The sequence below is a fragment of the Solanum verrucosum genome, unplaced genomic scaffold, assembly GCF_900185275.1.
Source record: "Solanum verrucosum unplaced genomic scaffold, falcon-dt-bn FXZP01000284.1, whole genome shotgun sequence".
NCBI classification, from domain to species: Eukaryota; Viridiplantae; Streptophyta; class Magnoliopsida; order Solanales; family Solanaceae; genus Solanum; species Solanum verrucosum.
In genome coordinates this window covers 1,710,900-1,725,953 of record NW_026019936.1, presented here as the reverse complement: position 1 = coordinate 1,725,953, position 15,054 = coordinate 1,710,900, and the positions used below count along the sequence as shown (strand labels likewise).

The 15,054-nt window shown below is 33.4% G+C and overlaps 1 protein-coding gene across 1 annotated transcript; it reads right to left on the bottom strand.

The window, feature by feature from the left end:
- Positions 1-1,539: 1,539 nt before the first annotated feature.
- LOC125835749 (uncharacterized) lies at positions 1,540-3,945 on the bottom strand. Its single transcript, XM_049514848.1, has 3 exons — positions 3,744-3,945; positions 2,417-2,776; positions 1,540-1,580 (listed from the first exon to the last, which is right to left on the bottom strand). The coding sequence occupies exons 1-3, from the start codon at positions 3,943-3,945 to the stop codon at positions 1,540-1,542; spliced, it is 603 nt and encodes a 200-aa protein (XP_049370805.1).
- Between the last annotated feature and the right edge of the window lie 11,109 nt (positions 3,946-15,054).

The following is a 15,054-nucleotide window of genomic DNA, read 5'->3' as shown; positions in this document are numbered from 1 at the left end:
ACTTCACTTGAATTGAATTATGGATTCAAGGACTTGATTGGTGTTTGGAAGGACCTCATGATGTTTAGGAATGATTTAGGAATGATTTGGAACAACCAAACTTAAGAAAATTTTTGAGAATAAATTCTGAAAACAGTGGAGTCCGCGTCCTGTCCGCGACGCGGAGCAGATTTTGTTCACAGAGGGAACAAGTCCGCGACACGGACTTGTTTCATGTAAGAAGCCCGACTTTTCTCCTTCATTTTTCCAACTCTAAACTCTCTAACTTCAAGGGTTCCAGCCCCAATCACTTAGAAACATGAAATTCCTTAACATTCAATAGATTTCAACTCAAAACCCCAACCGGAAACAAGTCCCAAATCATCAAGAATCTCAACATCACAACCAACAACAATACCAACAATAATTTCAACAACTAACAACTTTAACAACTCTAACAACTTCAACCACAACAACTCACAACTTCAACAAACACAATCCATCTTTTCTCGAAAATAAAACGAGTTTGGCATGTGGGGGAAAGGATCACCCAACACTAAAAGCTCACATACCTTGGTAGGGATCACCCCCGACGAAAAATCCACGATGATCTCCTTGCTTGATCTCCTCTTCTTCTCTTCTTCTCTTCTTCTTCTCTTCTTCTTCTCTCAAAACCCTCACTCTCACTTCTTTTTAAAATGGTAAAACTGATCAACATGATCAGCCTAACACATTTATATAACCAAAAAAAAAGGCTAGGGAAAAGACCAAAATGCCCTTAATGATTCCCGGACGGATTTCCTTGTCAACTGCCCAACTTTCAATGGCCATAACTCGCTCATACGGACTCGGAATTGAGCAAACTCGGTGGCGTTGGAAAGATCGTTCCGAGGGCTATGCAACCATAACTGGAAATACTTCTAACTCATCATGAGCTAGAAGTTACGACTGATCAAAGTTGGCCAAAAACTTACCTTTTCCATACTTAGCCAAATTTCCAAAACTTTAAAATTCTTTCCAAAAATGAAAATTTCCAATCCTAAGCCTCTTCAAAGCTATTTCAAATTGTCGGATGTTACATTTATACTTGTCAAGGGATGGTTCTAGAAACTCTTCTAGATACATCTATTAGAAAGTTCTAGTGAACTTATCTTCTAGCAACTACTCTAAAATATCTAGATATTTCCTTAAGACAACTACTCTAGAATATCTAGATATTTCTTCAAGATAATTTATAAGTTTCTATACTAGGACATTCTAGAGAAACCTATGTTATTCAAAAAATCATCTTTAACTTTTTTCACAACCTCCACTTACTAGGCAAGTGATAAGTCCTCCAATAAGTCCCATGTCATGATACTGTGGTAGCCAACACTAGTATTGTCCTCGTTGTGGCCCGGCATCTTCTCTGCATCAACTTCACATTATGAATGATCATTCCTCTATGAGTAATCATAACCCTTTAGGATCACTAGTTGAACCAGAAGTGAACTGGAGAAAACACAAATCATCTGGCAAAGGTTCGCGGTCTTCTTGATCCCGGAAGATTCATCTAGTTGCCTAGAAGCAAGGATACAATCTGATTTCAGTGGCAGTAACCTCTGCAAAAGCAAAAAAATCAATATATTCATTATATAGCAGTTAGATAAACACCCTAACATAGTCTCTGACAAAATATTGATTAGACCAAAATCATGATAACAGATCAACTAAACTCAACAAATCAACTACTCCCTCATTTTCAATTTATTTTTCTGGTTTTGACTTGACATGGAGTTTAAGAAAGTAAAGAAGACTTTTGAATCTTGTTGTCGTAAACTAAATATATAGTGCAAGTCAGTGGCGAATTTAGGTGCAAAAAATAAGGCACCCAACCCGTGGTCTCCTCGTAAAATTAGATATTTTATGTATATATTTTCTAACATTTGTATAATATTATATTCTTGCACACATACTATAAAAAGTCTAGTTGGTCCACATGGTTAAATGTTGAGCTTTTGACTTTGAGGACTAAGGATCAATTCCCACTTAATACATTTTTCTTGGTGCACCCATATTCGAAAAATCCTAGATTCGCCTCTGAGTGCAACCAAATAACATCAATTGATGAATATCTCCGGGTAGAGACCGCATCTTAGGCTCAGAGGAATCAGTTAGGTGAGGTCGCAATTCAGGACACTTTTAGTCTAGTATGTCCCTTGAAATGAAACCCAAATTTGAGTTTTATTACAGAATTTGACCATGTAGGATTGTGTAATTTCGAAACACACAATCAATAGTCCGATAATAGTTCGAATCTTAAAATGAAAAGATATTAGTTATACACACTATATAAAGATTCAGAGTAGTTTAGCTATAGACTTATAAGTGACTCATGATTGTGAGTGCATAAAACTTAAACTCGAATGAAAATTCCGCATAGTCTTTTCAGGAGTACCTTGGCTGTTAACATGAGGGAAATACTTGAACTTTCGTTGCAAAACAACTTTTTCAACAAAGCCTCTCATACTTTCAACAACTTTTATGAGGAGCTCAGTGACCTTTAATCCTATTATGTCGACCGAGTTACCATAAGACCAGAACAAGAAGACGTTCATGTCATTGTAAATTCTCTGCATTGCAACTGGATTCCCGATGGCTTTTGGATCATCCATGAACTCACCAAAGTAGTAACCACCCATCGGTATATAATCAAATCCAGTTATCTTCAAGACTGTGGTGTAATAGTCAATAGTTTGTACTTTACCGAACAACTCCTCCGCGAGGCTATTCATGTTGATTCTTCCGCTGTTGCTTACTGCTCAAAGGGACCAGTAACAAGTAATGTTTCGGAAAATTCATAGGAATAAAGTTAGTACTTTTAAATATTATTGGAAGGTTTACTACCCGTGACTCAGCAATTATTTGGACTACTTAGGAGATATGTTACTTGGACTTTGCAAAATGTTGTTGCACCCTTGTCGGATTCTCCAAAAATGTGCTACTATTGGAGGATCTGATATGCACCTGGCGACATTTTGCAGAGTCCGAAACATATCTTAGTAGAATGGTTTAAAACTTTCAGGGCTTTATGCCAAATTCCATGAGTAATAAGTAATAACTAACCTGGAGCTTCAAGGTGAGCTCTGATTTCTCTTGCTAGATGAAATATTGTTGGAGCACTATTTGCAGCAATAACTTGTCCTCCCAAGTCGTAAATATTTCCTCGATTCGTAACACGTATGTTTAAGAGTTTAACTTATACACTGATTCTGACGTTACCACGATAACTAAAAGTAGCTAAATGTAACCTTGAAGATACGACTACGTGTACGTACAACACGTTCAAATAAATTGATAGTGGAAAAATTCTTTACATTGTTAGTGTATAGAATTAAAATCATTCTGTAAAATCTTTTAGTGCGACAACATACTTTATATATAAATTTCCCCCCTCCCAATTTATGTTGATAAGAAAATGGACCTTGGGTCTAACTCAATTCCAGCAGACGAAGAGTGTAAAAGAATCGTGTAAGAGGACAAACTGCCTCCACCCACCTATTTGGGACAATTCAACACCCCCACACGCCCATGGACGATATAATATGAGGGGCCAACATCGAGTGAAATAAGAATTTAATAGGCATGACTCTGATACCATGATAAGAAAATATATATGTTGCTCGGACTCTCTAAATAAGAAAGCAAGACGTCTTTCTACGAACAAACTAAAAAGGAACGTATACAACATAAATTGAAACGAAAGGAGTAATTAGCATAAATACCTTCAATATCAACTGATTCACACATGCCACCAACAAAATTACACTTCTCAAGAATAGTGATATTTGTATAACCAAGTTTTACCAATGCATAAGCAGCTGATATTCCATTTGGTCCACTTCCTATTATTCCTATTTTTGTGTTTGTAGCAAAACAAAGATGCAATTTCAATAACAATTCATCTATTGCTTCTCTTGGCTCCATTTCTCTAGGAAAAATAAAAAATAAAACTCAAACAATTAATAACATACTTGGTATAATTACACAAGTGAGGTCTAAAGAGAAAAAGGATGCACGCAGATTTTACCGCTATCTTTGTATGATAGAGGTTTAACAACAATAATGTAACAACCCAGAAAATTTTTTGAACTAAGACTTGAACCATCCTTCGTTGTGAGTAGGATTTTACCGAGGAATTAAAATTTCTTAAGTATTAAGTTCACTAGATGTAGCACCTTGAGTTTGAAAAAGAACTAAATTGGAAATAACAAAATCTGAAATTTTGCAAGTTATGCTTAAGTATGAGTTTTGAGTCGACTTCAAACGACCATAACTCCTAGCTCAAGATGAGTTAGGTGTGCTACCAGATACCGTAGGAAATACCTTTGAATTATCTTTCCAACGCCGCCGAGTTTGCTAAGTTTCGAGTTTGGATGAGAGAGATATGGCCTTTTGAAGTTAGGTTGTCCAGTTAAGGAAAGTCAAAACCGGGTTTTAGAGGGGTAGTTTGGTCTTTTCCTTACCCAATCAGATTTATTTCATTTTTAGTAATATTTTAAGGGTCTAATCCTATTAGGTTCAGTTTTATAATCCTAAAATACGCCTAGGGTTTTAGTTGAGAATTCAAGAAGAGAAAAGAAGAACAGAAAAGAGGAAGGATGAAAGCGTTCGTCGAGATTCTTGCATCTTGTTGCGGATTTTCGCCATGGGTTTAATCCCTAAGAGGTATGTAAGCTTCCATAGTGTTGGGTTATTTCACCCACACACCAATCATGATTTATTCAGCGTAATTTCGCTCTTGAAATTTAAAGATTAGAGTTCTTGATGAGTTCTTGATAAGTGTTCTTGAAGTTTCATTAAGTTTTGAAGTAAGATTCTGCTTAGGTCAACTTTAAACGACCATATCTCTTAGAATATTAAGAGTTACGTGAGCCATAACCTATCCAATTAAAGGTAATTGAATCTACTTTCCAACCCCAACAATTTCACGTCAATCCAATTTCTGAGTAAAAAGTTATGACTATTTTAGTAATCTATACAGTGCTGTTACGTATTTGCCGACGGGAATATATTGAAAAAAATCGTTTTTGTCTTTTTACCTCCAAGAAAACCATCAACAAATTTCTTGACAAATAAAAAGCTCAAAACAATCAGATTTTCATCTTCACTCATGAAAATCATATTTTTTGGCCATAGAGATTTCAAGAAACTAACTCGAGAATCTCAAGAAAGGTTTTCTTGATTGTTTACCTTCAAGCTAGGGTTTCAAGGCATCTAATCAAGTTCTTCTTCAAGATTCTTCAAGAATATTGTTCTTCTAGGTATGTAAGGCTATCATAGTGTTGGACTAGTTCGTCCTCACGCCCTACATCTACTTTCAGATCAGTAAAAGAGTAATCTAGGATACTTTCCCTAGATTTGAGTATTCTTGAGATAAGTTAATTTAGAGTTCTTGAATTCATGTTTCTTTTAAAAGTTCTATTCCTAATTATCGAATAGTTATATTGTTATTGAGATCCTTCATATCATGAATCATAACTCTTGAATTCATAATTCAAATTCAAGAGAGAGTTAAGAGTAGAGTTCAAGGAAGCCTTCGAGTTCAATTGTGAATCCTTTGAGATCAACTATCGATTTGAACTAAGTTTTGAGGAAGTAAGTCAGAGAATGAGAAAAGTCACATACATGAGTTTTATAATGTTATGTAGACTTACGAGTCAAGTCGTTCATGCCCATAAATTCCGCATGAACTCCAGAAGTTGAGTATCTTTGAGAGGAGTAGTATCTTCAAGTTCTAAGTCTTGAGTATTGAGTTCATAATCCCCTTTGAGATTATATTTCTAAGCATGGGCTATTACATGTTACCCATAAAGTCTTTGAGTTGAATTGTTCATGCCCATAATTCCGTATGAATCCTATAAGTCGAGCAGTCTTGAGAAGAGAAGTATCTTTGAGTCCTTGAGTTGAGTCGTTCATGCTTATAATTCCGCACGAACCCTCTGAGTTGAGCATTCTTGAAATTAGTAATATCATTGAAGTTCTTGAGTTCCAAGTATTTGAGTTCTATCTATGGTTATTGAAAACCTTGCATTGAGTAGTTCATGTCCATAATTCGGTATGAACCATATTTTAAGAAGTCTTTTACAAACGTTTTAACTTTGTTTTAAGACTTAAGTTTGGAGTTCAGTAAAGAGTAAAGAGTAAAGTTTGAAGTCCTTTTCTTCAAAAGTATATGGGGACTAAGTATTCCGAAAGAGTTTATAAATGTTTTCACATTTAAATAAGAACGGAAACTAAGATTTCCAAAGGGCCTTCGGGCTAGTTTTCAGAAAAGAGTAATAGCTTTTTAAATGAAGCAAGCAGGGAAACTGAGATTTCCAAGATAGCCTTTGAGCTAAGTTTTTGAGCAATTATCTCAAATCAGCAGAAAGAAGTATGTTTTTAAAACATAAGAGCTAGTATATTTTTGGGAGTAGTATTGAGCACCGATATGGGGGAGAGTTTAGACAACTCACAGCCTCCATAAACCATGTAGCCATCATGGGTAGAAAAGGGTCATACTTTTTAGATGAATCATTTTCACAATAGACTAGTGGATCCATTAGTAGTTCAGGTCCTATACCTTTGGCCGAGTATATGATGCGCTGGCAGTGTGAGGTAGATCGTTGTATCATCACTATAGCTCTTATGTGATGGTTGTCGGTTAGAGAAACTCCCACAGAAGTTATTGTATTTTTATATACATCAGTTTATTGTATTTTTATATACATTTCAGAGTTATGTTGTATCCTTGCATACACACAGATTTGACAGCATGTTTTTAAATAGTTTGTTTCTTTATATTGCACTTGCTTTAAATTGCTTTATATTGAAATAAGTTCAGTCATATTTAGTTGAGTATTCAAAGTTGAGTATCTAGAGTCGAATATCATATCTTTGAGTCGAATATCATATCCTTGAGTTGAGTATCTAATCTCGGAGTTGAGTATCTTATCCTTGAGTACTTCTGAGTTGAGTAAGTTTGAGTAGTTTTGAGTACCCTTGAGTATTCCTTGAGTTGAGTAAGTTTGAGAAGAGGTAAGTACGTTTCATTTCTATCAAGTTTCAAGCTTATGTTTATGTTTTAGAATTCCTCTTACATGCTCGTACATTCCACGTACTGAGCCATTTGGCCTGCATCTTCTCATGATGCAGACACAGGTATATCAGGATCATCAACAGGAGCTTCGTTGATACATCCGAGAGTTCGAGTTAGCTATGGTGAGCCTCCTTGCTTTCGGAGGATTTCATTTACCTTTCAGTTATATCAGTTATTAGGATGTCATGGGTCTTGTCCCGACTTCCATCTTTATCAGTTAGAGGCTTCATAGATAGTATGGTTGAGAAGTTTGTATCATTTATTTTATTAAATGTTTTAAAGACTAAAGTTGCATTTTTATGGCGAGTTGTATATATTTTATTATACAGAGTTTTCTTTGGACTTAAAGTTTGTATTTAAGTTTTATGAACTTTTATTTCAGTTTTTAAGATTTGTATGCTTGAATCAGTTTTCCGCTTGTAGTCAGCCAGGATGAGGGTTCGCTTGGGACCAGTAATGGTCTTCGAGTGCCGGCCACGTCCAGGGTGTAGGCTCGGGTCGTGACAAATAACATGCAGTGTAATTCCACAAGTGAGCTCTGAAAAAAGGAAAAATGAATGTAGACTTTACCGCTACTTTGTGGGTAGCGTAGTTTAACAACAATAACATGCTCAAAAAGGAAAAAAATGTACGTAGACTTTACCACCATCTTTATGGAATAGAGAGGTTTAACAATAATAATATGCTCAGTGTAAATGTTAGCCAATCTGTGTTTAAAACAGTACCACTGATTACAAGTGTATTGATACCCAAAACTTTTGTGTCAGCGAGCCACTCAACAGCAGTAAAGTACATGAAAATAATTTGTGCAGAAGAAGTAGAAATCAAAAAATTTCGTAAGTAAAAAATCTGAAAAATTATTGGTTTTTATAGCCAAGAGGAACTGGTTGTAGAAATCAAAAAATTTCGTAAGTAAAAAATCTGAAAAATTATTGGTTTTTATAGCCAAGAGGAACTAGTTCCGAAAGGTTGCAACCTTTCAAAATCCACACGACCATTCTTGAAAGTTTACAACCTTTCAAACGGTCATGGCTGTTACTGAAAGTTGCAACCTTTCAGAACAGTCATCTCCACCGGCGGGAAATTCAAATAAAATGGAAAAGTATTTTAAATAAAACAGGTTGCGCGGATCTGAGTTGGGTTGGAATGTTTCGGTTAATTAACTAAATAATTGAAACGTTTTGGCCATTTATTTGAATTTAATTAATTAAATAAATCATTAAAACAAAACTTTGTCCAAAAAATAATCTCTCGATCATTTTCCAAAGCCAAAGCTAGCGAGCGACGACGACGCAAGGGGGGTCCCTCTTTCCAACCCTTTTAACAACTAATAGAAGTGTTTCTCTATTTAAACACTTCTCTTTTCCTTTCCACCACCAATGAGGGAGAAATGTCTTTTCTTAAAGCATAAGAGAATCTTTTTCAATTCATCTTTTCATCTTCCCTCCATTTCCAATTAACTCTTGCTATACCCAACAATTCCACAAGTGGGGTCTTAGGAGGACAGGTGTAGATATTATTTTTAGTAGACTTTCGACTTATTTTTGAAGCAAAGGTGGCCAGAGAAAGTAATTCCAAGCAAGAAAATTAAGTTAATATGTTGTATATTATATAACTATCACTACTAAAAAACTGTCAAAAACATATAGAAAAAACCGACGGACTGTGTCGCTTTTTTGGCCAAAAGAGACGGAAAAGCGATGCAGTCAATCTCGTCGCTTTTTGGCTCGACGCTTTTCCAAAAGCGATGCACTGCGTCACTTTTGTTTTTTTTTTGAAGAATGCGACGTCGTCCGTCGCTTTTTTTATTTTTATTTTTTTTAATTTTAAAAAAAGAGACGAAGTTCATCGCTTTAATTAATTTTTAATTTTTTTAGAATCTTGAAAAGCGACGGACAATGAGACGCAGTCCGTCGCTTTTTTGGAAATAAAAATTTGAAAAATCCAGAAAAGCGACGAACTAAAGAACCCTGTCCGTCGCTTTTCTGGGTTTTAAAAAAATAAATTTTAAAAAAGCGACAAACTAAAGGACCCTATCTGTCGCTTTTCTGGGTTTTTTAAAAAATAAAATCCAAAAAAGCGACGGACAAAACCACCATGTCCGTCGCTTTTTCTGCAATTTTTTTGATAGTAGAAACTAGCAGTTTCTGCTGCCCACCTGTAAATTCAATTTAATTCAATTCAGCCCCAATCAAACACAAAAATTATAAAGAAGCTACACAAAATATAAAACAACAAACTTAAATTAACATTCAAAAATATCTAAATCACAATTTACAGACTTATAAAGTCTTTCAAAATTCGTTTTAAAATTACAAAAAAATCATTTCAAAATTACAAATAGTTCATAAAGACTATATTTTATCAAGATTTCTGAAGTTCAACCTAATAATTAGTTCATAAATTCTATAAATCAAGATTTCTAAAGTTCATAACTTAAAGTTCTAAAATCCCACAATAATTCAAGATTTCTAAAGTTCACAACCTAAAGTTCTAAAATCCTAAAATAATTCAAGATTTCTAAAGTTCTAACATCCTAAAATCATTCAAGATTTCTAAAGTTCACAACCTAAAGTTCTAAAATCCTACAAAAATTCAAGTTCTCTAAAGTTCACAACTTAAAGTTCTAAAATCCCGCAATAATTCAAGATTTTTAAAGTTCACAACCTAAAGTTCTAAAATCCTAAAATAATTCAAGATTTCTAAAGTTCACAACCTAAAGTTCTAAAATCCTAAAATAATTCAAGATTTCTAAAGTTCACAACCTAAAGTTCTAAAATCCTAAAATAATTCAAGATTTTTAAAGTTCACAACCTAAAGTTCTAAAATCCTACAAAAATTCAAGTTCTCTAAAGTTCACAACTTAAAGTTTCAAAATCCTACAAAAATTCAAGTTTTCTAAAATTCATAACTTAAAGTTCTAAAATTCTACAATAATTCAAAATTCTAACGTTTCACAACCTAAAGTTCTAAATCATACAAAAATTCAAGTTCTCTAAAGTTCACAACTTAAAGTTCTAAAATCCTACATTAATTCAAAATTTCTAACATTCACAATCTTATAAAGTTTTAAAATCCTACAAAAATTCAAGTTCTCTAAAGTTCACAACTTTAAGTTCTAAAATCCTAAAATAATTCAAGATTTCTAAAGTTCACAACCTAAAGTTCTAAAATCCTACAATAATTCAAGATTTCTAAAGTTCACAACCTAAAGTTCTAAAACCCTACAAAAATTCAAGATTTCTAAATTTCACAACCTAAAGTTCTAAAATCGTACAATAATTCAGGATTTCTAAAGTTCACAACCTAAAGTTCTAAAATCCTACAATAATTCAAGATTTCTAAAGTTCACAACCTAAAGTTCTAAAACCCTACAAAAATTCAAGTTCTTTAAATTTCACAACATAAAGTTTTAAAATCCTACAAAAATTCAAGTTCTCTAAAGTTCACAATTTAAAGTTTTAAAATCCTACAAAAATTCAAGTTCTCTAAAATTCACAACTTAAAATTCTAAAATTCTAGAATAATTCAAGATTTCTAATGTTTCACAACCTAAAGTTCTAAAATCCTACAAAAATCAAGTTCTCTAAGGTTCACAACTTACTGTTCTAAAATCCTACAATAATTCAAGATTTCTAACATTCACAACCTTATGAAGTTCTAAAATCCTACAAAAATTCAAGTTCTCTAAAGTTCACAACTTTAAGTTCTAAAATCCTACAATAATTCAAGATTTCTGAAGTTCACAACCTAAAGTTTAAAATTCTACAATAATTCAAGATTTCTAAAGTTCACAACCTAAAGGTCTAAAATCCCACAATAATTCAAGATTTCTAAAGTTCTTAAATCCTACAATAATTCAAGATTTCTAAAGTTCACAACCTAATTAAAGTTCTAAAATCCTACAAAAATTCAAGTTCGTATCTAATTTCGAGAATTTCTAAGTTCAAAAATTTCCAAGTTCAAAACTTTCTAAGTTCAAGAATATAATTCAAGTAAACCCAATTTTCAACAACAATATAATACATATAAGCACAAATACAATGGCAAATTGAAAAATTCAAGTAATCTCTAACTTCTAGCTTCTAATTATTTGTTAATTCTAACTTCTAATACTTAATTTACAATCATATTTTAAAATCTCCAATTTTTCTTACTTCAACTTTCAAACTTACTAAATTCAAGAACTTCTAAGTTGGAAAATTCAGCTAATCTAATTTCAACTTTCATATACTATCCAATATTTTTCTGTAACGACCTGATTTCGTCGTTAGGGAAAAGCCAATGGAGAGAGAATTGGGGTCAGAAAAACTTTTGGTAGTATCTTGGAATTTCCTAACCTAGTCCATATTTGCATGAAATCAGAGTCAGTAAAGTCTAGGGAAATTTGGTAATAACTAGGTGATTTAATTATGATTTTGATTACATGAATAGATAGCTAAGACGTTAATGAACTCGTACAACTTTACGAAATTAATATCGGGCGAGTAGAACTCCCAAAAATGATCTTAGCGTGAACGGGTGGGTTTTGAATGTCAAAGGTTGAAGGTGTGTCGTGAAATGGGGGTTTGGAATTCAAATTCCAGCATTCTGTCTCTGTGCATGCGCCGTAGTGGGATGGCTGCCGCTGTAGCGGGATGGGTCCCGCCGTGGCGGGACAGACGAGACTTAAAGGCAGAAATAAACCCCAAAATCGTATTATTTTGCAATTTTTGAACTTGAGAGCTAAAGAACGAACCCAGGGATTTTCTTGACTATTTTCCACCATTCTTGAAGCTAAAGGTAAGGTTTTCACTCCCCGAATCCATTTTTTGATTCGTAGAACTTGGTTTCTTGGGTGATTATTGTTGGGGAAGGGTTTTTGGAATTGTTTGGATGGTGGGTAAAGCCCTAATTTGGGTAATGGTATCTTGGGTTGGCCTAGGGTTGATAATGTTGATTATAATCTGGGTAATTAGGCCTCGTTTATTGATCCTTGCGTTAATTGTATGTTTTTAGACCACGAACAAGCGGGAAGAATCCGGAAAAAGGAAGATTTAAGTGGCTTAGGGGATTCAAGCTTGGATTCGAGGTAGGTGATGGTTGTGATTTCATGTTGGTGTGATATATGCTTGTAATTGCTCATTATAATGCATGTATGTATGCGAATGTTGCATTCTTGATCACCCTAATCTTAAATGAGGATAATTGAATAATTGTATGCCAAGAATCACCTCTTGTTGTATGATTATGAGAATATATATTGTGATTGTGATTGTGGTTTGTTGGATGGATTAGGTGTTATGTTCCGACACACTAACTTGAATCGGTTGCCACGTTCCAGCATAAATATGGGATCGGTTGCCACGTTTTGGCATAATTATGGGGTCGGTTACCACGTTCCGGCATAAACATTGGATTGGGTACCACGAACTGGTATGCTAACAATTTGGGTGTGGGTTCCATGAGAGGACCATTGAATTGGGTTCCGTGAGAGGACCATTGAACTGTGTTGTGTATCTACTTGTGATGATTTCGTTCATATCTAATGATGATTGATATTGGAAGACGGTATGTTGCTCTAAATTGATATAACTGTGATATGTGAGAATCGTGAAATTGTTCGTTGTTCGTAATAGTTGACTAATATTGTATATGTTCGGTATATGCCTGTTTTATAATGATTGTGGTTACTTGCATGTGTTTCACTTATTGGGATAGCCGTGTGATCCTACCAATACACTGTGGTTGTGTACTAATATTGCACTTGCTCTTTCTTTGTTGAGTACAGAGCATCTTCAGGCGGCTATAGATAGACCTCAGCTAGGTGACTATTGAGCGTGACCGGATTCAAGGGTGAGCCAGTTCGTTCAGGCTGCCATGGATCTTTCTTGTTTAAGTTCACTCTTTTCGGACTCAGACTATTTGTTTAAGGTGTTTGTTTAGTTTTGGGATTGTCCCCCTTGTTCTTAGACTTATCGTTAGTAGAGTTTTGGTACAATGACTTTCAGGTTCTAGGGGTTGTTCTTCCGCCCTATATGAACGTCAAATATTTTATGCATCAACCTGTCTTATTTTATTTGACCTCAACTAACTTCAATCCACAAAAAATATTAAATCTTGATATTATTTGGAATAACATATCTCTTTTTCTGGAAAATTGAAAATGATACCAGAACTATCATAATAATTTTTTAAATTGTCTTGTTATTATCTTATTAATTTAAAATTTCATTCTCCATAGGAAATTTAAGTCAATCTTTTTGTTCCTTGATTATTAATTAAAAAAATAAATTCTTATACATACTTTTTATGTGTTGATGATATGAATTAATTATGCAGGCAGGGACAAATGATAGATTGACATCTGCTCAACACAGGGTTGTAACAACAGGAGACAAAGATAGATTCTCTGTTCAATTATTTTCCCTCCTAAATCCAGATTATACTTTGAAGGTCCCAAAAGAATTAGTGGATGAAGAACACCCTTTAATGTACAAGCCTTTTAAGATGCCTGAATATACTAAATATCTTATGTTAGGTGCTAAAAATGGATTGGGTGTCAAGAATTATTGTGGTCTTTAAAAATTTAGAAGCTATGAAAATTTATTTATGTATTGTTTTGATGAATAAAATGTATCTCTTTAAAAATTTAGAAGCTATGAAAATTTATTTATGTATTGTTTTGATGAATAAAATGTATCAGATGGCTGGTTGAATATTTTGAATTTATATTTGGATGGTTATTACGTATGATTGCATAAAGTATTGTATTTTATTTTGTTGTGTTGCTTTGTATTGTGTTGCGTTGTATAATATTGTTTTGATGAATAAATATATGAGTGGTTGAATATTTTGAATTTATATTTGGATGGTTGTTGCCCATGATTTCATAACGTATTGTATTGTGTTGTATTATATTATATCATTTTGATGAATACATCATATGGATATATTTTATTATTTTTCGTCATTACCACATTAGTAATTTAAAGATTAAATATACAATATTATATTTTTTTAAAATACTAGATAGAGTTATTAAAAAAAAAGTAAGGTAAAAGATAAATTAGAATTATTAAATAATAAGCATAGAAAAATGATATTTACAAAGAGATATAAATAATGACGTGACCACACCAAATTGATCATTATCATACGACTTCTCATCATTATATAGCGAAAATAATAATGATTGTCCGATCATTATTATGAGTTACGGAGAATTATGTCACCATTTTATCCAATTTATGCCTACTAATTATATATCATGCACTTAATATTTTAAATTCTAATATTAAAATGCTCAATAACATTAACAACAATACATCATAAAATCATAAGCAATAAGCATCCAAACATTACTTCAAAATATTTAACCACTTGTATTCATCAAAATAATACAGTGCAATACAACGTAACACAACACAATATGTTATTAAATCATAATTATTTCGTTATTTGTTTATAGCCTCATAAATTTTGATGTGTCATTGTAATGTCCTTATCAATCAATAAACACATGATGTTTCCTATTGGAGGGGAGTTGTCCCTCAAGCTGCAGGGAGAATCACACATTATGCATGTGCTTAAAAAATAGAATTGGATGGCTAACTTGCTAGTAGTAATATAGCCACACACACGTCTGATGATACGATAGCCATCAGCCACATATGATGGTAATGTAGCCACGTCTGATGGTATGACACATTATTTTCTTGTAGTGAGAAAAGTTAATTATTTTCTTCTATCCAATTGAAGTGATGTAGTAAGATCTTACACAGGGTTTAAGAATGAAAGACTTTTGAAACTTGTGGTTTAAAATATGTTACCTTCTTTAATAATACTCTATTAGCCTCAATAAATCGTGAAATCACATTCATATTTCAACTGAAATTGTATATAATTAAGAGTAAATTTTAGGAATAGCAAATACGAAAATCATTTAGCGCTCACTACAAGAAAAATAGTTTTTA